General features: G+C 37.9%; 2 protein-coding genes and 1 pseudogene across 3 annotated transcripts in view; all 3 read right to left on the bottom strand.

Moving 5' to 3' along the window:
- LOC129422909 (uncharacterized) overlaps positions 1-23,433 on the bottom strand; it is a 176,439-nt gene that overhangs the window by 27,059 nt on the left and 125,947 nt on the right. The window contains exons 1-2 of one of the 2 annotated variants that reach the window (XM_073856601.1): positions 8,998-9,259; positions 7,611-7,829 (exon numbers count right to left, since the gene is read on the bottom strand). The exons of the other annotated variant lie outside the window; for it this stretch is intronic. Of the exons in view, the coding sequence (XP_073712702.1) occupies positions 7,611-7,698 (88 nt within the window). The 5' untranslated portion in view covers positions 7,699-7,829; positions 8,998-9,259. Of the gene's footprint in view, positions 1-7,610; positions 7,830-8,997; positions 9,260-23,433 lie in introns of those variants that run through there. 2 annotated transcript variants of the gene reach the window in all.
- On the bottom strand, positions 123-23,355 carry LOC129426472 (uncharacterized). The gene is made up of 3 exons (XM_073856539.1): positions 23,017-23,355; positions 21,213-21,431; positions 123-2,739 (listed from the first exon to the last, which is right to left on the bottom strand). Exons 2-3 carry the CDS (start codon positions 21,298-21,300, stop codon positions 956-958), a joined length of 1,872 nt encoding a protein of 623 aa, XP_073712640.1. The 5' UTR covers positions 21,301-21,431; positions 23,017-23,355; the 3' UTR covers positions 123-955.
- The window catches only part of LOC129422394 (uncharacterized), a 75,300-nt pseudogene continuing 65,264 nt past the window's right edge, over positions 13,398-23,433 (bottom strand).

Below are 23,433 nucleotides of genomic sequence, written 5' to 3'. Positions count from 1 at the left end.
GGGCTGCACAGTACTGGAAAAATTAGAATAACAATCCTGAAGTTTTTAAATGAAGATCACAATTCTTCCACGATTCTGAATGCTAACTAAACAAAATAACACAAAAGAGACAAAATATGAAATCCTGTAAACTCTTTAAAATGTTTTTATTGGTTTCATAAACTCACACTATACAAAGATGACAATGACAAAAAGATACAAACACACAAGAATCTTTAACACTGATGACGATAAGAAACAACACAGTTACACAAGATGAGAATCGACAGGAATAAACAAAGGGGAATATATATACATGAACACAGGTGAAAATGGTTAAATGATAATGACAAATGAACGAATGATTAAACAATAATTTCACTTTTTTTATTTGAGTTTCAATGAATCACTAATACATTTCATTACTGGATGAACGAATGTGTTTGCTCTAGATTCTCAACATTACTGTTTATATGTAAACTATAAACTATTATCCCAACACTTCTGTGATAATTTAAATACTTTGAATATATAATGCAATAAGAAATAAGAAGGATATTTTGTGGTTGAATGGAGCTGTTTGAAACTTATACATTAGGTTTCCCAAACGTTTTCAAAGCAGGACCCACCTAGACAGTTAAACTTTATTTTAAGAACCACAAATTCTTTAACTGGAAGTATAAGGAAAAAACAATAAATACCTTTTGGTAGAGTAATTTTAAACAAAGAAATAGTAAAATTAAGTTTAAAGACGCTTTCTTAGTTGTTAATTTTAACAAAGTTAAATAAAGTAAAGCGAACTATCCTATACTATATTTGCAAGCTTTATTCATGCTTTAAACGCACCATTTATGGAGTGAATTTTGTGCCATAATTTGCAAACAAACTCGATCTGCTTTGCAAAGGGAAAACTCAGCATTTTATACTAGTCTTCTAGAAAAACCCTGAATTGGTTTGCGCAATTATGGCACAAAATTCACTCCATATTTCCCCCGCTGTGAGCTTTCATGTGCCGTTTAAGGCTAGTTTGAAAGGAGAAACTCTTTCCACACTCATGGCATGTGAATTGTTTCTCTCCAGTGTGAATCCTCATGTGTATGTTATGTTTAGCATTTGTCCTGAAACTCTTTCCACAGTGATGACACATGAATGGTTTCACTCCAGTGTGAAGTCTCATGTGTGCATTAAGATCATACTTAAGTCTGAAACTCTTTTCACAGTGATGACACGTGAACGGTTTCTCTCCGGTGTGAATTGTCATGTGAGTCTTAAGAGCGCTTTTGCTTGAAAAACACTTTCCACAGGGTTGACATGTGTAAGGTTTCTCTCCGGTGTGAAGTCTCATGTGTGAATTAAGGTTACACTTCATTCTGAAACTCTTTCCACAGTGATGACATGTGAACGGTTTCTCTCCAGTGTGAAGTGTCATGTGTGCCTTAAGAGTCCGTTTGCTTGTAAAACTCTTTTCACACTGAAGACATGTGTAAGGTTTCTCTCCAGTGTGATTTCTCATGTGAGTATCAAGTCCACATTTATCACTGAAACTTTTTTCACACTGAAGACACGCATAAGGTTTCTTTTCACTGTGAGTTATCATGTGTTTCTTCAGAGTGCCTTCACTTGTAAAACTTTTTCCACAATGAGAGCATATGTAAGGTTTCTCTCCAGTGTGACTTCTCATGTGAGTCTCAAGTCCACTTTTATTAGTGAAACTTTTTTCACACTGAAGACATGTATAAGGTTTCTTTTCACTGTGAGTTATTATGTGTGACTTAAGGTTGCTCCACGTACTGAAACTCTTTCCACACTGAAGACATGCGTGAGGTTTCTCTCCTGTGTGAATTTTCATGTGTGTTCGAAGGTTAACTTTTTTTCTAAAACTTTTTTTACACTCATGACATGAAAACGGTTTCTCTCCAGTGTGAATTCTTGTGTGCTCCTTAAGTTTACTTTTAGCTCTAAAGCTCTTTCCACAAAGATGACAAGTGAATGGTTTCTCTCCGGTGTGAATTCTTGTGTGAAGCTTAAGGCTACTTTTATCTCTAAAACTCTTTCCACAAAGATGACAAGTGTAAGGTTTCTGTTCGGTGTGAGACATCATGTGTCTCTTAAGTTGACTTTTATCTGGGAAACTCTTGTCACAATGATGGCATGTGTGTGACTCCCCAGTGTGAGTTTTCTTGTGCCGGCTTAGGTTCGATTCAAAGGTGAAACTTTTCCCACACTCATGGCACGTAATTGCATTCTCTCCAGTGTGAACTCTTATGTGTATCTTAAGTTGACCTTTAACTTGGAAACTCTTGTCACAATGATGGCATGCGTAAGGTTTTTCCCTCATGTGAGTTTTATTGTGCCTGGTAAGGGCTGATTGAAAGGCGAAACTCTTTCCACATTGTTGACATGTGTAAGGTTTCTCTCCAGTGTGAGTTATCATGTGTTCCTTAAGTTGACTTTCATATGTGAAACTCTTGTCACAATGCTGGCACGCGTGTGGCTTTTCCCCCTTGTGAGCCTTCATGTGCCGGTTAAGGTTTGATTGAAAGGTGAAACTCTTTCCACACTGTTGACATGTGAAAGGTTTCTCCTCACTGTGAGTCCTCTTGTGATCTTCAGGGCGTTCATCATCTTCTCTGAAACTATTTTCACACTTTATGTCTTCTGTCTTCAGAGTTTCTTTCTGTGAAACATTATGGTTTATTTTTACAATCTGATGTTTTTCATCCACTTCAGCTTGACTCTCCTCTTTCACTTCCATCATATCTAAAATAAAAACAGTAAATAATTTATATTGATGAACCAGAGTGACAAAACACATTTGAGATGTCATGTATCCATGTTACAGTGTTGGGCAGTAGCGTCGCTACATTTTTCAGTAGCTTGGTAGTAGCTTCACTAGTTTCTGAATCAATTACATTTTCAGTAGTGATGGATCCTACCTCAGATCCTCATGTGCAGAATGTTTTTATTTTTGTGTTCTTTAGTTTATTCCTAATAATTTATTTTCATAATCATCACAATCATTATTTATCCATATGCTTGATTATTTTATGATGTATTATTATTATTTGTTTATTCATTCATTCATTTTATTTTATTTCTACATTTTATGTCTTATTAATTTTATTGTAGTTCAATTACATGTCTGTGAAGTTTCATGAGCTGTCCTGTCTGTGTAAACAGAGATAGATAAAGAGGATGGTTATAGAAACACCAGTTCTGGTATAAACAATTAGGTATGCACGATATATCGGCTGACATATCGTTATTGGCCGATAACTGCTTATTTTTAATATTATCGGTTATCGGTCTGATAGCAAAATTAGGTCGATAAATGAAAGCCGATAAATGATGGATTATTTTGGTTTGTTGAACCTTCACTTGCTCATTCCTGGCCATGTGGAGTTTTGATTGGTGCTTTTTGTGACATAGCACGAAGATGACACATGTTGCGGGCTTAAGAAGAGTATGCTAGTCTAGCGCAAAGACAAGATGTCCGCGGTCTGGGAGTTTTTCATTGTGAAAATAATATGAATATTTATCTGCCTCTATATATTGGTTATCGCCCCCCAAATATAAAGAGTTATTGGTATCGGCCAAAATTTCCATATCGGTGCATCCCTATAAACAATGTATGTTGATGCTGTTATTTTCTCTCTTCATGCTGGGGAGATGAAGCTTGAACATTGAGAGATTAGCAACTGAGATCAATAAACTTTGGTCTATTTACAATCATATATCTCCGTCTCCGGCATGCTCTTCTCTAGCTTTAATCGGTCGACCTCTTGACTGACAGAAAGACTGTTAAACACTAATTTTGGTATTAACATCTCCTCTGAGTAATTGATATTTTCTGGCGAGATCTGGCATCCGGGACTGGATCCTAAATATTTTGTCTGGTGTTGAGACCTGATCTAACAGTTTTGGCGTAGTCAGCAGGATAGAATAACACTGCTGTTTTCTCTATCCATAAGAATGGAGTCTGGGTTATTTTCTCGCATGATCATATGGTGAAATGTCCCAAACCACTTGGTTTCCAACTCCGAGCCTCAAGTGAATCAGGGGTAACTCCAGCAGGTGTCTTCTTCTGACTTAACTTCTCAAGCAAAGGGGTGTTCTGTTCTGACATTTCATGAAAATTCAGTACGTACTATGAAGTAAACTGCCTGTGAAGTAGCCTGTCTACTGGGTCAGATTATATTATTTCTTCAGTTAAAGAGGAGTCAGAAATTAAGCTAGATGATGTAATCGTAACAGAAGAGCTGAAAGAGAACTTCAAGATCAAACAAGCAGAAAAAGATACCAGTTGCTAAATATAACATCAAGGTACAAAGGGGCGGTCTTTAGGTTCCCAAGACATCAAAAAGCATGTGGTAAAATTAAAAGAATAAAAACCTTGAATTGATTTTATCGATTAACTCAAATGTGTAGTTGACGTCAATTGTTTGAATGAAAATCAGTTTTCTCTTTACATCCGCCGACGCTCCCCTCTGGGCTTCCGTAGTTCCGAACGGACTCAGCCCTCCTCCCACACATTTGCAATTGAGATACGCAAACAACATGGCAGGGATGAACTCGTTCCCAAGAAAGGCACAGTGTCATCTTTAATTTTGAATTGGCTTGGTTTTGCAGCGTCACACGCAGAACAAAAAACACCCTGCTGCAAAGTATATTTAAAGTCTGTTGTTAGCAAAGGTAGCAGTACGACCAATTACTGCAGCACGTCGAACGGTAGAGATTTCGCAACTCTGTCGCATCTCTCTGCTGCTCTGCCTCCGGCTCACACACACACAGTCCTGACGCTGCCCTTCTACATACATCACTTTTTTAAAATCCCCTACAGCGCGAAACATGAGTCCCGCAACGTGGCGCCGAGGAGCTTGTATGTAATTGGAGGACAAATGGCTCCTTAGTTTCGAAATGGTTTAGGTACAAGGTGATCACGCTGAAAATAAAGGCGTTTGTCTAGCGTTAGAAGCTCATTTGAAACATTGCCGCGGCTCATTTAAGAAAATGACAGCTCCAAAGAGAACCGGCCAATCTATACTTATTTTTCCTTATTTTCCTCATATTGTGTTTGTAGTTGTGTGTTGTAAGGCTTAAAATGTCCACAATCATTGTGAAATGTTAATTAACATCAAGCTTTTCAGAAAATCAAAATATGTATTTTAAACATATTTTGAATTATATTGAATTAAAATCAAAATATGTATTTTAAACAGTGAACAGTCCGATTCAACAGGGAACCACTTAGCTAACTGCAGCTACATCATGTGTTCATAAATGCTTACTTTAGCTAAAAATGTCCACCCTGTCATGAAAATTTACATTAAATCTGTCATGACAGGGTGGACATATTTTGTGGTTTGCTTGTATATAGTCTGCTTGCAGTTAATTTATAAAAAGTGTTGGAGCTTGACCAATATGCATTTCTAACAGCCTAAGATCTCCTTAATACAAAACATATGAAGTTAAATGGACAATCTTGGAAAAAATGGAATATATAATTTTACTTTTTTAAAGCAACACCAAAGAGTTTTTTTACCTTAAAATAACGTTTCCAAAAAAGTTTCAGTGGTTCATCCACTCAAAACAGGGGGAATGGCACTTTCACATTCGCTTTGCAGCCCTCTATCGGCCAACACCGCACTAAAGAAGTTTCCAAACGTCGGGTAGTGGTCCTGTAGTTCGAGTGAAAACTACAAAAACTTGCTTTACGGCAGACCTACAATCCAATCAGAGCCAGCTATGCTGCAGTATTTACGACAGTGGTAATGAACAATTACGCTTCTAACCTGTAGGGGGAGCAAAGAGCAAAAACTTTTTAGTGTTGCTTTAAAGAGGTGGTGGGGAGACGTTACCGCTTTTATTCCAAAAAAGGGCAAAACGTATTTGTTGTTGTCTGTGATAGATGCCATCTTATCTCTGTCAAGCTGGAGTGAGAAAGTCACTTTTTTTTGTTAATGACACTTTTTGATAATGACATTTTGGTGTGAGCAAGTTCTGTCTCTCGCGATGAGTTCGGTGTGCGTTCATGTGCTTTCCGTTTCTCGATGAATTCGGTTGAAAAAGCTCTGCGTTGTTCAATTTTAAATAAATTGTTCAGGAGCTTTTTTATTGTTATTTATTGGAAAAGTTTAACATAGCACTTTATTTTATTTCAGACAGTATTGTGTCTACTCATTTTGTGTATAAATGCAAGACGTTCAGTTTGTTTTGTGAGGAAATTATATGGAAATGTGCAGATGTGAACATGTGTTGTTTTTCTAAGGTTCACAGGATTTGCTTGCACAAGAACGCATATGACAGAAACACTTGGACAGTGTGTAAAATTGTATTACAATAAGGTCAAAGTGCCAATTGTTACCAAATTACCATTAAAAGTGTTCAAATAGTGTCACTTACCGCTATGTGTTGCATCAGGTTGGAGCTTGAATTCCTCTACGCTGAGATGTCAGTTCGTTTCAAGACTTTCGAACAAGCTATATAAACTTTTTTTTAAATATATATTTATTAATTATTTGACAGTAGTGTAGTAACGCCACCGTAAGTAAAAAGCGAAGTGAAGTAAAACATTTTCACTAGGAAAGTACATGAGTAAAAGTACTTTATAAATCCTGTCTGTGAACTTGAAATAAATAAATAAACAAACATCGTACTGATCTCCAGTCAGTAACATAACACAGAAAGTGTAGAAAAATGAAGTATTTAATAATGAGTAATTCATACAATTTGAGCTGTGTAATACACATTATATATTATTTAATTAAACACACATTCTCTCACTCGTTCAAATAACAGTCACACTCACTCTCTCTCTTTATCTCTCGCACGCACATTCTCTCTCGAAACAGTCGCACATTTTTTTCTCTCCCTCACACAAACACACGCGAGATGTAAACGTACACTAGCCTTGTCCATTCATTGAGCTGTTCACTACCACCATAGTTGATGTGTTGTCCGCCGTAAATGCAAACCGTAGAGATCGTCTTTTTGACATGCCACTGTCATACATGGCTTTGTGGTGTTTTTGTAAGCAAGTTGCCCCATGAGGTAGCATCGCTAGCAAGGCAGGTTAAGTGTAATACCTGATGCTGTGCAACATCTTTTTTAAAGCCAAAATAGTCCCACACACTTGACATAACGTTACTGTAACTCTTTGATTTGGCACTAAAGTTTCTGCAGTGTCCGGTTCAGTGGACAACAGGTTAACTACTAGCGTACAAAGTTGCTGCTTCCTTTGCAGACGTCGCTCAAGCGTCAAGTGATCAGAGTCTAATAATCGCAGTCCTTGCGATTAGAAAATTGCGTTTTACCAGATCGCGATTTAATCGCAAATGCAATGAATCATTCAGTACTACTAGGAATTTTGCTTTAAATTGCTTTTATTCTGTACACTATGGCACAGAGTCGTCATCAAATCTGAGTCGTTAAACCAAAATGACAAAAACTTTGAGTGAATCATGCATCTAATGCATTTACTGAACGTATGCACATGAATGACAATAGCCTATTTCTTGTGCCTTGTTAATGGGCGCTTTGCATTTAAAACAGACAGTGCTTGTTTGGACATCTTTTGGGGTGCACAATGTGCATCAACCATCAAAGATAAATAATGAAAAATATCCACCAACCTATTTGTTCCTCAGTATCTTCATCCTTTATTCTGCATGGTTGTGGATCTGTCATCTTCTCAAGCTCCTCTTTCACCAGCATCAACATTATGTCATGAAGATTTCAGTTGTCACACATGGAGTGATTTCTCTGTGTGTTTGACTCCAGCATTTATTGGTGGATTGTTGTAGGAGGAGCTTCACTGAAGGTCTCAATTAATTTCACTTTATGGGTGTGAACTAGAAATGAAAGAAGAGACATTAAAACATTTAATGTCAGTGAAACATTCACCATCTGTTTCAGATTCTTTAATGCTTTAACTTCTTTAATGGGTTTATTTCTAACTTTGACCCTCATGTTATGCTAAGATTGACTGTTCGAATTATTTTTATCGAAGTATTGTGTTTACATGAGGTAAAGTATAATCACAGTATTACAAAAATCCCACTATAATGGCATTATGAGGGTGCATGTAAACATGGTCAATGAGTGCGACTGAGGGTAATATTTCATTTTACAGGCATGGTTTTTTTTTTCCATTTTCATAACCCCTGACACAAACTAAGACATTACTATCACTGTAGGATTTTCAGAAGACAATAAGACCTTTTAATAATGTTTAGTTTATTGACTTAAGCATATCTACACTAACAGTATAACTTTGAGGTTTGTTACACGCATGTTCAGGGTGTAAACTCTGATTATTGGGGGCTTGACCATGAATTTTTAGGTCTTTTGCTTCAGTTTAATAATACTTGAATAGTACTTTAGGAGTACTTGAATTTGGTTTGGTGTATTTTGAGTGTGACAGTTCATCTATTAGCACCAATCAATCACTTTATGCTTCTCCTCTTTCTAAGTGGATGAACTGATTTAAATCTGCAGCTACATACATTATACAGAGACCAGAATTAATTAAACTTTTAAGAACTGGGCACTTTAATAGAACACGACTGTAATTGTAACTCACAATTATGATTTATTGTGCAGGCCTTTAAAAAAATCTATTTATTTTCACTGATGCATAATACAAGGATGGTTAGATGAAGGATGATGGATGGATGAATGTGTGGATATCTATTATAGGCAGATATATAAACAATATCCACCTTTAGTATATAGAAAGAATTTGTTGAATTATGTGTGTTTAAACTACATTTTCTAGCAGGTTTTACAACAAACTTTATGTTTGTTACATTTAAGTAAGTTTTAACGTTTGCACTCCTGTCACTTTACAAATTAAACTTGCATGAATAGCGCACGGCACGTCTTCTATGTTTTGTGTCCTCTACACAATACACTGATTCATAATACATGAAAAAACATTGAATAATTATACTGGTATATTCTAATATGCAAAATTATGTATTTTGTATGCAGCGCGTTACAATATGTGCTTGACATTACCTGAAAGTACACAACTGAATGAATCTGGAGATGAATGACGCTGTCCGAGCAGCACTGCTCCAGAGACAACAGAGAGTCCTCACTTCACTGCTAACAGTTAGCGTATGAATCCTGCTGACAAACAAATTAAATAATTAAAGATTAATTAATTAGGCTTAAGTGATGCCCGCTATCGCTTCATGAGGCTTCTAAACATTCTTCTTCTTCTTTTAGTTTAATGTCGGGTTGCGAACCAACTTTAAAGGTGCATACCGCCACCTACCGTGATGGAGCGTGAAAAGACTGATTTACCTCTTCTATCTCTTTTATATAACCCACTATTCTTTATTACGAAGGAGGATAAGGGCCAAGCTAAAATAAAAAATAAAACCATCTCGAGATAAAAGTAATTAAAATGCGAGAATAAAGTCATTATTTAACAAGAAAAAGTCAGAATACATATAATTTCGAGAATAAAGTCGTTATTTAACAAGAATAAAGTCGTTATTTAACTAGAATAAAGTCATTATTTAACGAGAATAAAGTTGCAGATCTGCAAAGCAGATACCAAATTACATACCTGTCTTATTAATAAAACAACATGAAGGATATGCGCTTAGAAAGGCAATTTTATGGAATCTCCCTCATATTAAAGACATATGGGGGGAGATAATGTGAACGAACAAAATTCAGTGCACACCTTAATAAAACAGGCATGCAATGAACAGAATATCGTAATGAATAAAGGGTTTTGTTAATTGGCTAGGGTAAACCCTTACGAAAATTACCCATGGTTTTAATGTGGTAAAAGTATAGTAAGTAACCATGTTTTTTTTTGGTGTATTGATTACTATTAGCAAAACCATGGTTTTACTACACTAACCATGGTTTACTATGGTTTTTGATTGTCAAAACCATGGTTATTTCGTGGTTACCACAGTTTTACTACAGTTATCATGTTTTTTTGGTTTTCATGGTTAATTTTCGCAAGGAAAGATATGCACATGAAGGCGCACCTGTAAATGAAAGAGCACAGGTGATGGGGGATATTAATCGTATGGCCGAGGGAGGAATGGAAAGTCTCTGTGACTTTGTGAAGATAAATGCAATGAGTAGGCTACGTTTCATTTTAGGCTTGTTCTCATGAAAGCAAAATCTTTACTAAGTGCAGATCCCTTATAACCCTAAAAGTAGGTATGTTGCTAACTCCTCTGTCGCGGCTGACTTTTCGGTTCCACTCAACGAAACTCAAGATTTCCTCAGGCGGCACACGTTGTTGTGGAAAATAATGCTTCTGTTGGTTTGTTGATGGCGAAATATCTGAGTTTTTATTGTTAACATCACCGGAAGAAGCATAGGTAACCTTTCATGTTTAACTACTGGCCGTGCGAGCTCGCCAAAGTCTGTTGTTTGTAAAATCGTCTTTGTTTTTGCTGAAGTTGAGTAAAGACATTCTTGAAATTGTAAAGACATTTAGTTTAAAGCAACACTATGTAGTTTTTTGACCTTTAAATAATGTCTCTAAAATTATTTCAGTGATAGAACAACTTTTAACTGGACAAATTGAACTGTTGCTGCAACCTGAGCAGCCTCCTAGCTGCTACAAGCACACTCTGAAAGTGGTGGTGGAGGGTAGGAAACACAGCTCCGCCCCTCCCCCTGCCTGCAGAAGCATAGATATGTATATAAAGGCTAGATGGCTCGTCCGCGCTGCTGGCCAATTGAGTGCAACGTCTGCATTTTGGCGGCCATCTTAGGACAGGGCGCTCGCTCACTCGTAGCATTGAGTTTTAATGATGCAGGTACTTTTAAATGACCATAACTTGCTTAATTTTTTACCGATTTTCAAACGGTTTGGTTTGTTATAAACGCCAAAGATGTACCTATGACACTGCATACCTATACTAAAAATAAAAAATAAATTCATGAAACATGTTAAAGCATCCAGAATTATAGCCACGTTAATAACGTTTGTAAAAACCCAAACCGTTTGAAAATCGGTAGAAAATTGAGCAAGTTATGGTCATTTAAAAGTACCTGCACCATTAAACTCAATGCTACGAGTGAGCGAGCGCCCTGTCGTAAGATGGCCGCCAGGTGATGCCGTTAGGGACTCCGCCTTGAGCCATCTAGCCTTTATATACATATCTATGTGCAGAAGAGTGTCTGATACCAGACACTGTTGCGCTTTTCAACCACATGGGGGAGCTGTAAGTCATTTTTACATGGAAACTACATAGTGTTGCTTTAATTGCTAAACTACAAGTGAACGAAATTTTAATAAATTTGAACGACGACCACGGGAGTTTTACCTCCACCAAAATCTGCTTGAATGGACAAAGAATGGGAAGCAGACGGTATAGCCACTGACCTTGCCGTCCAGAATGAAAGACAACATTCCAATTGAACTTATTGAGCGAGCTGTCTCTTTAGTACCGCGTGGTTTATAGACATTTTGCCGCTGATTGGACCGACATTTCTGACACACCCACTAAACAAGGGAAAGAGCGTTCCAGGCAGGTTTTTGAGCCCATGAATCACGACTTCAAAACCACGACTTACGACTCAGAACTGGGATAAAAAAAATGAATAAGTGGTTCAGGCAACATGTACGCTGTTTAATACATTTATTTCAAAATGAAATATGATATAAAACACAACCATTCATTTAAAAGTACAAAACTTTTGTACAACATGAAGTAAACACAAGTAAAAAGGTTAAAGTACAAAGGCAGTGATTCAGTGTTAAGATTATATTGAAAATATATGTGATTTAAGTTATGAAACTTAACTTTAACATCAGTTAAAACAATAATACTAAATAACAGACTTCATATGAATAATAAAGAGAAATAAATTGATGAGACCAAAAAATGCCAGTTAGATATATCCAAAGGGAATATTCCATGTTTGACCATCAGACACTGAAGCGCAGAGCAGCTGCACTGAGCCAGCAGCAAATTTCAGAAGGACTTGTAAAAAATAAGGCTTCCCAAGTGTACACCGCTGACCACCCACTGATCAACTTGAACTCATATATCCAAAATCGTCAGAGGAAATGTTAATATTAGGCGCTATCTTCACTAACTGACCACAGATTTGAAGTTTATTAATCTATATTCTCGACTAAACGCCTACATTTTATGACACAGAAAGAGTAATATTTTGAATATTGTGCCGGTTTTGAGCTCCACTGCCGTTGACGTGAAATGCATTCTGGGAAACTTGTCTATCATAAGTCCACACAAGTCACCTTCTGATGCATCCTCGATAAAACGAGCGGATCAAGAACATATCCTGAGATGTTATGTGAACTTGACTTGATGTGAACTTGGAATTTGAGCAGTACTTGGGCCATGACTGATGACGTTTCACAAGTCCACAAGTACAGACAAGAACGCACATTGGCCTTGTCCCAAATGGCGCACTTCTTGTGGACTTTCGGTCGCATGTCCTTAAATTGCGCAGGCTCACTTAGTCTATGGCTGAATCCGAAGCCGCATACTGCCATACTATGTAGTAGGCAAAAAGCAGTAGACGAAAGAATAGTATGCCCGAAACCTCAGTAAACGTAAAAGGGTAGGCGAGAATTAGCGGGATTTTTGACTATTTCTCGCGAGATTCAGAGGCACGTGTACTTAAGTATCATCCGAAACCACATTCTTTCCTAAAATATAGTATGTGAACAGAGTAGTATGTCCGAATCCCCAGTATTCATTAAATCAGTAGGGGAGAAAGACAAGAAGATGTGAGTGACGCGAGTCACAACGCAGGGTCACTGAGCTCCACAAAATCATTTAAAGGAGTCGGGTTACCAGCTCATAGAAATACTTCAGATTTAAAGCGCATCACCGAGAGAACAAGTAAAGTGTCCGGATGGAAGGAGGAAAAACATTAAAGGCATCGGCTGAATTCATTAGGGGGCGTGCACACCAAAGCTTTTACGCCCGCGGCCGGCGCATGTTTTCAATTGTTTCCAATGAAAGCTCAGCGGTTTTCAAATAAGCCAGCAGCTAGCGTTTTTCTTCCGCGCTGAAAACCGCCACCCGGTGGTTTTTCTGCCCGCAGCGTTAAAAAAATTTAACTTTGGATGAAAAGCTCCTCTCGTCAATGTCAGTTCTTACCTAGCCATCCAATCACAGTGGAGTAGGGGTGGGACAAGTATTACAGCAACCAACCGTCTGACAGCTGACGTATCAGAGCTACCAAACCACTTAGCTGAAGAAAGCTGGCACTCAGCTGAAAAACAGCTGGGATTCAGGCAGCGTTGTCCAGGCGTTTTCAGCCGTGTTTAAAAGTTTTGGTGTGCACAACCCCTTAGACTTCAAGCAGGTGAACTTCAGTTTTAATTGCGTTTGCATTATGAGTGTTGTAGCATTTTAATGTGGAATTGAAATAAACCACCATTTATAAACTTATAGTAAGAACAGTAATGCTTTAAAAACTTTTACATGGGTAAAATAAATGAGAAAACACTTTCTCTTTCTGATGACATGTATATACAAAATTCTTGTGGTAGAAAGTAATGAATGTTCAGCTAGCAATGTTAGTCGTTTTATGCATGCATGTACTTAAACCTATGTAGTTTTTTTGTAAATGTAATATATATCAGTTTTGTTATTTAAAAACAGTTATCTAGTGCCAGTCATCTAATGTTGTATATGCATCTATGTTCAACCACTAGTCTTACTTAATTTTTTTGCATTTGTCTTTTAAAGCATCAGAGGATGATGTTCATCAGCATGAAGGACCCCAGCAACCACACACAGACAACAGCTCCTGAAACCTTTCAGCAACAAATTCATTTTATACAGAATAGCAATGCGCTTATTAACATGTAACTTTATAATAAAAAAGTGTCTAATTAGCATGTTTCTGTGTTTTGCTTTGGTACCGAAATTGGTACCGAGAATCGTAAATTTGGACTGGCATCGAAACCGACTACTGAAATTTTGGTACCGTGACAACACTACTCTCCAGCGTGAATTCTTTCATGCTTCTTAAAGTTACTTTCAATAGAGAAACTCTTTCCACATTGTTGACAACTGTAAGGTTTCTCTCCAGTGTGAGACCTCATGTGTATCTTAAGTTTATCTGCAGTTGTAAAACTCTTTTCACACTGAAGACATCTGTAAGGTTTCTCTCCAGTGTGAATTCTCATGTGAGTCTCAAGTCCACGTTTATCACTGAAACTCTTTTCACACTAAAAACACACATGAGGTTTCTCTCCTTTGTGAATTCTCATGTGTCTTTTAAGGCTACATTTAATTCTGAAACTCTTTTTACACTCATGGCATGTGTAAGGTTTCTCTCCAGTGTGAATCCTTGTGTGTATCTTAAGGTTACTTTCAATAGAGAAACTCTTTCCACATTGATGACAAGTGTAAGGTTTCTCTCTGGTGTGAATTCTTGTGTGTATCTTAAGGTTACTTTCAATAGAGAAACTCTTTCCACACTGTTGACAAGTGTAAGGTTTCTCTCCAGTGTGAGTCCTCATGTGTATCCTAAGGTTACCTGCAGCTGTAAAACTCTTTTCACAGTGATGGCATGTGTGTTTTTTATTTTCAGTGTGAACTCTCATGTGTGCTTTAAGGTTAACTTTTGTTATGAAACTCTTTCCACACAGATGACAAGTGTAAGGTTTCTCTACAGTGTGAACTCTAATGTGTATCTTAAGTTCACTTGTATCTGCGAAACTCTTGTCACAATGCTGGCATGCATATGGCATATCCCCCCTGTGAGCTTTCTTGTGCCGGCTAAGGCTCGATTGAAATTTGAAACTCTTTCCACACAGACGACATGTGAATGGCATCTCTCCAGTGTGAACTCTAATGTGTATCTCAAGTTGACTTTTATCTCTGAAACTCTTTTCACAATGATGGCACGGATGTGGTTTCATTCCGGTGTGAATCCTCATGTGTGCTTCAAGGATAGATTTTGTTCTGAAACTCTTTCCACACTGAAGACAAGTGTAAGGTTTCTCTCCAGTGTGAGACCTAATGTGTATCTTAAGGTTACTTTTATCTGGGAAACTCTTTTCACAATGCCGGCATGCATATAACACTTCCCCCCTGTGAATTTTCTTGTGCCGGCTAAGGCTCGATTGAAATGTGAAATTCTTTCCACACAGATCACAGTTGAAGGGTTTCTCTCCAGTGTGAATTCTCATGTGAGTCTCAAGTCAACGTTTATCACTGTAACCCCTTCCACAATGAAAACAAATGTGAGGTTTCTCTCCTTTGTGAATTTTCATGTGTGTTATAAGGCTACATTTAGTTCTGAAACGCTTTTCACACTCATGGCATGTGAACGGTTTCTCTCCAGTGTGAATCCTTGTATGTATCTTAAGGTTACTTTCAACAGAGAAATTCTTTCCACATTGTTGACAACTGTAAGGTTTCTCTCCAGTGTGAGTCCTTATGTGTATCTTAAGGTTAACTGCAGTTGAAAAACTCTTTTCACAGTGATGGCACGCGTGTCGTTTCTCTCTGGTGTGAATCCTCATGTGTTCTTTAAGGTTAACTTTTGTTCTAAAACTCTTTCCACACTGTTGACATGAGAATGGTTTCTCTCCAGTGTGAATCATTGTGTGTTCTTTAAGGTTAACTTTTGTTCTAAAACTCTTACCACACTGTTGACATGTTAAAGGTTTCTCTTCACTGTGAGTCCTCTTGTGATCTTCAGGGCGTTCATCTTCACTAAAACTATTTTCACACTTTATGTCTTCTGTCTTCAGAGTTTCTTTCTGTGAAACATTATGGTTTATATTTACAATCTGATGTTTCTCATCCACTTCAGCTTGACTCTCCTCTTTCACTTCCATCATATCTAAAATAAAGATAGTAAATAGTTCATATTGATTAACCAGAGTAACAAAACACATTTGAGATTGTCATGTATCCATGTCATTTTTAATGTGAAGTACATTATGTAATTTCTATTGTCAATTTCTGCTCTTGTAGTTTAACTTTTGTGCTGTTCAAAACCCTATAACACTACTTGTGGTGTTTCCAATATCACCAAATATTGTATTTTATCTTTTTGTCAACTTGTTTTCATTTTTTAATTAATTAATCATAGGCCTAAATAATTTTAGCTTATGCAAATCAATATTTTAGTGAAAATAGTAAAATGTGTCAAACATTTGCAGTGTTGATCACCATGGGCGTAGTTAGGCCATTTTTATGGGGCTTTAGCCACATTACTAAAACAAATATTAAGAAAATATTAATGTACGTTTAAAATTTTACATAACAATGTCATCGTAGGCTGGATGAAGGTGCATAGTATTAGTCTTTAACTTATCTTGTAAATATACTTAAGTTGCAATAGTTAGCCTGTCTGGAACCGAGCATTACATGCGAACGGCCCTTACACTAATAGGATTTTGTTTATCTTTCCTCGTGTCGTTGTCGACTAACAGACCCAGTTCCTCACGCTGTTTTTAAACACTCTCCGTGTGTCTCAATAAGTTCCCTAGCTCGTTGATCAGTCTGTGAATCACAATCGGAAGTGATTGTGCCATCGAAGATCAGCGCTCTTGGATGTAAACTTGAGTGCAATGATGTTACATTGTGTGGATACATAACATACACTTGGAATAAACTATGAAAACAATTTCCTCTTGAGCGATCTCTCTCTCCTCCCATTAATAGTATGCAAAACCACCGTGGAACTGCAGGTAACCACTGCAGCTTTTACATTTGAACACTTGATCATTCATTTTCGCGTGACATGACTATTAAAACACATTGTAAGATATCACCACTGATATATTTATAAGCAGCATGCAAAAAACATCTCTCTGACACTTATAAAAAATGATTTTATGTAGTACTGACAAGAACAAAGTCCAATAATAAAGCTTGACACGACATACTTCTGGTTTGATCTTGTTTTTGACAGGGAATCCCTGAATTCCGCTTTTGACACGGTCAATCAACTTCCTGTTGACCCTCATGGCTATGGGTGTCTCTGTCACAGCGCTTCTATGGTACAAGTCGTACCTCTCAGGTAGGTAATTTCGGGTATCCTGGAGAGGTGATGTCTCCAAACCCCAACGTCTCGATACTGGGGTGCCTCAAGGCTCTGTGCTTGGACCACTGCTCTTTTCGATATACATGACATCCCTGGGTTCTGTCATTCGAAAACATGGCTTTTCCTACCACTGCTATGTGAACAACACTCAACTCCACTTGTCATTCCACTCTGAAGATCCCACGCTTTCTGCCCGCATCTCGGCATGCCTGAGGGACATCTCACTCAGGATGAAGGATCACCATCTCCAGCTTAACCTTGCAAAGACAGAACTGCTTGTCATATCATCTGAACCAAAGATTCAGCACAACCTTTCCATTCAGCTAGGTTTCTGGACCATCACGCCTTCCAGGACAGCCAAGAACCTGGGAGTGGTCATTGATGATCAACTTAGCTTCATGGAGCAAGTTGCCAGCACCACTCGCTCTTGTAGATTCATCCTCTACAATATAAGGAAAATTAGACCTTTCCTAAATGAGCACGCTAAGCAGGTCCTAGTCCAAGCTCTTGTCCTGTCCAGGCTGGACTACTGCAATGCACTACTGGCTGGGCTTCCAGCCTGCACGACCAAACCCCTACAGATGATTCAGAACGCAGCGGCAAGAGTGGTCTTCAATGAGCCAAAGAGGGCGCATGTCACTCCTCTCTTTGTCAAGTTACACTGGCTTCCTATAGCAGCTCGCATCAAATTTAAAGCTCTCCTCCTACCTCACTTCCTAATATAGGACTTACTGTCTTCATTTCTTTTTTTTTAATTACTAACCAACCCTTGGCTATGTATATTGTGTTGGACTTGATTAGACTATTTCCAGTGCACTTATGTATTGCTGTTCTTGTGTTGCTATAACTGCTTCTATTGTTTACCTGACTTGTAAGTTGCTTTGAACCAAAGCGACTGCCAAATGACTAAATGTACATGTAAATACTTTGTGACCAAGAAACGTTAATGTTAAGAAACGGCTATAACCATCTATTAAGTTGTTGTGAAATTCAAAACAGCCAAAAGTGTTACCTGTAATTCTGGCCTTCAACTCTTAGCGATAGAAAGTAGTTCCCAAACAAAGAGGCTTTTAAAATAACTCCTTGTTTTCTAGCTTTCTTTTTCAAACGTGTGGGTCAAATTGTAGTATAAAAGCAATCTCGCTCTCGAAGTCGTTTTTTCTCAACCCCTAGGGAGTCGGCTGACATTGGCTTAACTAAGAACTCTCTTCTATATGTAACACTATTACTAGTATGGTTTAATCTGCTGCTTATGTTTATTTTTTATTATACCTTGATAAAATGAAAATCTTAGAATCACCCCTGTTGATCACACTAGTCTGGTTCAATGTTTTAAAGGTATAGTGGAAGATTTTCCCAAATTTTAGAAAATAACTGCCCTCTCCACTTTTTGAAAAAATGCAAATGCGCAACACTCTACCTGCTCCCGAGAGGGAACGCCTATTAAACGTGTGCACAAGAGAGCAAGTGTGAGCCTTGTTATTCTCGTGCACGCTCTGTTTACAAGTTGCTGTCATTATTATACTGAACGATTGAGTGAGAACTCAAGATATAATCTGCAATGGAGAAGTAGCTTGTTGCATTTGTGTAATAAATACTATTGTGAACACATTGGAATTATCAAAGAGGCTGTTTACACTTGGCATTAACATGTGTTTTCGTCGATCGGATCACAAGTGGACGACGTTAATGCCAGGTGTAAACGGTGTTCAAAACGTTTTGAGCTCGTCCACTTTCGACCACTTTCAACCACATCCAGAGGTGGTCGAAACCACTTTCGATCGGATCGCTTTGGAGTTGCGGAACGTACATGTGATTGAATGCGTTCGAACAGCCACATGCAACCGCCTTCTCTCCGCCCATTTATCTAATCTGAGGTATTAAACACAAGTTTTACGTCTTTTTTTACTTCTGGCGTGAACATTCGGTGAACAGCGCTATTTTTAGCCTTTCATTGATAAAACTAAGCGGCTGATCTCTGTAGTTTCGTTTTGAAAGCGTGTGAAAGTTGCGCGATCCTATTTCATCAATTGCGCTGAAAATTCAAAGAAAGCTCTTACATACTCATGTACAAAACACTGTGCAGCATGTTTACTTGCTAAACAAGCAGTGCACTCCGACATAATATTAGTTTGTGTCCATATAAACTCATAATTACTCCCGCTCGGGTTTGAATGACAGCAGAGAGACTCGCCCACCGTCTCACAGACCACCCCCTCATAGTATTCAGCACAGAAGCGGTCGAAAGTGGACAAAAGAGACGGATTTAAATACCAGGTGTAAACGTAATGTGTCTCTCTCGTCCACTTGTGATCCGATCGATGAAAACACATCTTAATACCAAGTGTAAACAGCCCCAAAAATAAACGCACAAGGTTTTAAAACATTTCAGCGTGATACCTTTTACCATTTGGTCATAAGACTACTTTAGACAAATTCAGATGTTTACAGTGTCTGCGTTGTGCCTGACCTGTGCCAAGGCTAGCTTCGTTAATCATAGCTTACATCAACATTTACTAGCAGTGATTTGTAATGGTTTTCTCCAAATAGCAGTCAGTGGGCATCAGTGGGAAGCCCAACCTGTGCTTTCAGCACATGCAAACGTGTGAAATATTATCCCAAAAAACACTCTGGTCTTGTTTTTGTTTCTTCAGGGGCCTTTCTCTTCTTGTCATACAATTTGTAGACACTTTTTCTCTTGCAACCCTCAGACATTTTGAAAAAATACGGAGAGACCGGCGAGCTTCAATGAATGGCTGAAACCTTAGCTCACCAGACATATATCCCTTAAGCCGAAAGTATACTAGGGACGTCCGCGTCATCAAGAAGGTCCGCGTCCGGCCGCGCGGACCGTCCGCGTGCAGCCCAAAATTTGAGACCGCGCGGACAGTACGCGTACAGTCCGCGTACAACAGCGCATGCGCGTGAAAATATTTAGACAGGGCACTCCACTATAAACAATTATACAAAGGAAATAGACGGCATTTGCACACATACTATCGTTTTTTTTCTTTAACTTTTACTTCTTCCAAGAACAGAAAGCTCTGGAGCATGTTTGTTTGATTCCTGTTCTTTGTTGTCTTGTTGTTTGTTCTAAACTGTGTTTGCAATGGTGGATCAGTTACTTTTCTTCACCTATCCTAATGTTTTAATGTAGTGTAAATGTCTCCAAATCAGTGCTGCCCTGACAGCCTGTTAGACTAATAATTTGAATAAGAAATCATTTGTATTGCGTATAGTGTCGATCGCGGCCGTCCGCGTGTAGCCGCGGGGACTATAATCGGAAAGCTGGGCGGACGCGTGCGCGCGCGAGCCGGACGCGGACGCGGAAAAAAAGTATACCCGGGCCTTAAAAAGTACTCATGGAGAAAGTGAAAACTATCTAGGGACAAGCACGTACAATGGCCTTATGTAAACATATCACCAGAATGATTGACAACTAGGAGGACCAATAGTCTTGATTATCCACCCGGAAAAAGAAAATCCTCCGCTATACCTTTAACTAGGACGTTTGCTTTAAATTGCTTTCTGCACACTATGGCACGGAGTCATTATCAAATCTGAGTCGTTAAACCAAAATGACATCAACTTTGTGTGAACTCATGTAAATGATGCATGTATCTAATGCATTTACTGAACGTATGCACATGAATGACAATAGCCTATTTCATGTGCCTTGTTAATGGGTGCTTTGCATTTAAAACAGACAGTGCTTGTTTGGACATCTTTTGGGGCACACAATGTGCATCTCTTTATTTTCTCTCTTCTGTCTGAGACATTTGAAGACCCTGGTTATAACTATTTTCTTTAGGCCGGTCATTTATGATCAGAAACACCTCAAGTGTAACAAGGTGGGGAGTCTTTGTGAACAAGGTTATTAAATTTCAGTCCAATGTAATAACATTGACTACTATTTTTGGGTAAAAGAAAAATCTCTCTATAATGACGTCGTGAACACAACATGAGGTTTAAGTGTAGTAGAGCATTGCATAGAGATCACAGTCATTCAATTCACTGAAGGTTGCTTTGGATAAAACTCTTTACCTGATGTTTCAATCTAATTCTACTGAATCTAGATGCAGAACGTTATCATCTCGTGGATTTTAGTTTATTTTCCCCTCATGTTTCTCAATGACAAATTTTGGTTTTTATGATTATTCCTCAACCCTCAAAGATAAAGAATGATAAATGACACCAACCTATTTGTTCCTCAGTATCTTCTTCCTTTATTCTGCATGGTTGTGGATCTGTCATCTTCTCAAGCTCCTCTTTCACCAGCATCAACATTATGTCATGAAGATTTCAGTTGTCACACATGGAGTGATTTCTCTGTGTGTTTGACTCCAGCATTTATTGGTGAATTGTTGTAGGAGGAGCTTCACTGAAGATCTCAATCACTTTCACTCTATGGGTGTGAACTAAATGTGAAAGAAGAGGCATTAAAACATTTAATGTCAGTAAAACACTCACATCTGTTTCACTTTTTAGTGTTATTTATGACAGATAATGGGTTTATTTCTAACATTGACCCTTGTGTCATGCTAAAATTGACTGTTATGTTACAGGGGTGTAATGATTCACCTGTTCTCTCACGCATTAATTACAGATCTGAATCTATGTTTGGTGTAGACCTGGGCGATTTTTTATTTTTTCAATTAATTTCATGCAATTTTCAATACATTTAAATAGGGGGATTAAAGGTGTTGGCGCACATTTAAGTCGTTTTGCACGCGTGTATGCGGCGTAATGTTTCCTCTTGGCTTAAAATAAAGCAATTATAATAAACTTTTAAAAGTCCAAAAATAAAGTCGGATATGCCAATCCATTTATTAACAAAGAAAAATAAAACACTTCTCAAATCAACTTAACTCTCAACATAAAACAACTTAAAGTTTTGCCTACAGCACGCCGTGTCTCATGGTCAAAAACCATGCACCTCGCTGTGTGCCACACCTGCAGTAATTATTCCCCGTCTTAAGAAGACTAGATGCAGATCACAGCGCCAACCCATGCCAATACACAGAATGGCTCCAAAAAAAAAGGTTTTGAATAGAAGTTGAATCAAAGTAAAATGATGCAGACATCATCTGATTATTGCAGCAGGGTTTTCCTGCATTGAAAATGAATCAGTACCCGCCCAGATTACAAAAACACATTTATATTATTTTATTTACTTTTTATCTGTGGACGCTGTGGGAGAAGTAGAGAGAACCACTTTCTCTTTCCTCCTAATGCATAATCAGGGGCGCCACTAGCAATTCTGCGCCTTATGAAAGAATATGAAGTTGATTCCCCTCCAACTTCTATTTCGCACCAAAAATACAAGCCAACCTAGCTATCGAAAATCTGTTTGGTGCAATTTAATAATACAGACCTATTACATTTTCTATTGTTTTTGACCACTATAATCAGTGTTTAGTCAGAGATCTACCATGTCTGTAGCTTTAAGAAGATTTATTGTGCAAATGTTAATTTAATAGAATTACAGTACAGGTATCAAATATTCAGAGAAAATGCAACATTCTTAAACAAATATTAAACATACATGATATGGTTTGTATAAACCTTAACCCAAAAAACATTTAGTTTCATACACTGGATAGACCTTGCCTATGAAAACCCAGCTGAAGTATTTATTTGTGGTTTATTGTTTTCTACATAAAATCATCCTAATTAATATAAGGAACATTCGGTGATATCTTTAATATTGACTGAGTCAATGTTCATGTCAGCAATTGAAATCATAGTGAAATAAATGTTTGAAATCAAACTGTGATGCTGTTTATCCCACACTTTAGATTTGATACTTTAGTCTGGTTTTGTAGAAGTCCGCTAGCAATATTTACTAACAGGAGAATGTAAGCAAGTGGCTACAAATCTGGACAAAAATTAGATTCTTATAATTTCATCGGTGATAAACGAAACCTATTGAATTGACTGTTAGCGGTTGGCATTACTGACGCAAACATTAAAAGGAAGCTCCATGAATAAATTATAAGTTACCTTTCTTTGAAGAAATGTGTAGGTCAGCCTGTTTTCTCTCTCTGGCTTCTGCAGTCTCAATTAGTTTCTGATTTCTCACTCGGTGACTGACTGAAACTTTGTTTATAAGTAACTAGTGATTTACTCTGCACCACGAGACGATCTGAACGCGCATGCGTCTAAACGGACAACCGGCGCAACGTCATAAAATATATAGAATGTCTCTGAACAGGTTCACGCCCACTTTTGGCTGAAAATAAACTAGACTTCCATACAAAATAGCGGAACAAAGCAACGCTCGTACACAGCCTGCAGGCGTAAATAACTTAAGAAATCGCTCAGATTAAACATGTTGAGTAATTGTCCAACCTGCCGCGAAAGATAACACATTTAATTTGGTCAAAATAAAAACATGTCTCTTTCATTCTCACACTATTG

The sequence above is a fragment of the Misgurnus anguillicaudatus genome, chromosome 19 (assembly GCF_027580225.2).
Source record: "Misgurnus anguillicaudatus chromosome 19, ASM2758022v2, whole genome shotgun sequence".
NCBI classification, from domain to species: Eukaryota; Metazoa; Chordata; class Actinopteri; order Cypriniformes; family Cobitidae; genus Misgurnus; species Misgurnus anguillicaudatus.
Note: the sequence above shows the minus strand (reverse complement) of the source record. Positions and strands in the feature narration are given on the sequence as shown.

Coding starts and splice junctions, on each gene's coding strand:
- LOC129426472 (XM_073856539.1), bottom strand. CDS start 21,300: ATGTTGATGCTGGTGAAAGAGGAGCTTGAGAAGATGACAGATCCACAA. Junction 2,740..21,212: donor AGATACTGAGGAACAAATAG/GTTGGTGTCATT, acceptor TTTTTATTTTAG/ATATGATGGAAGTGAAAGAG.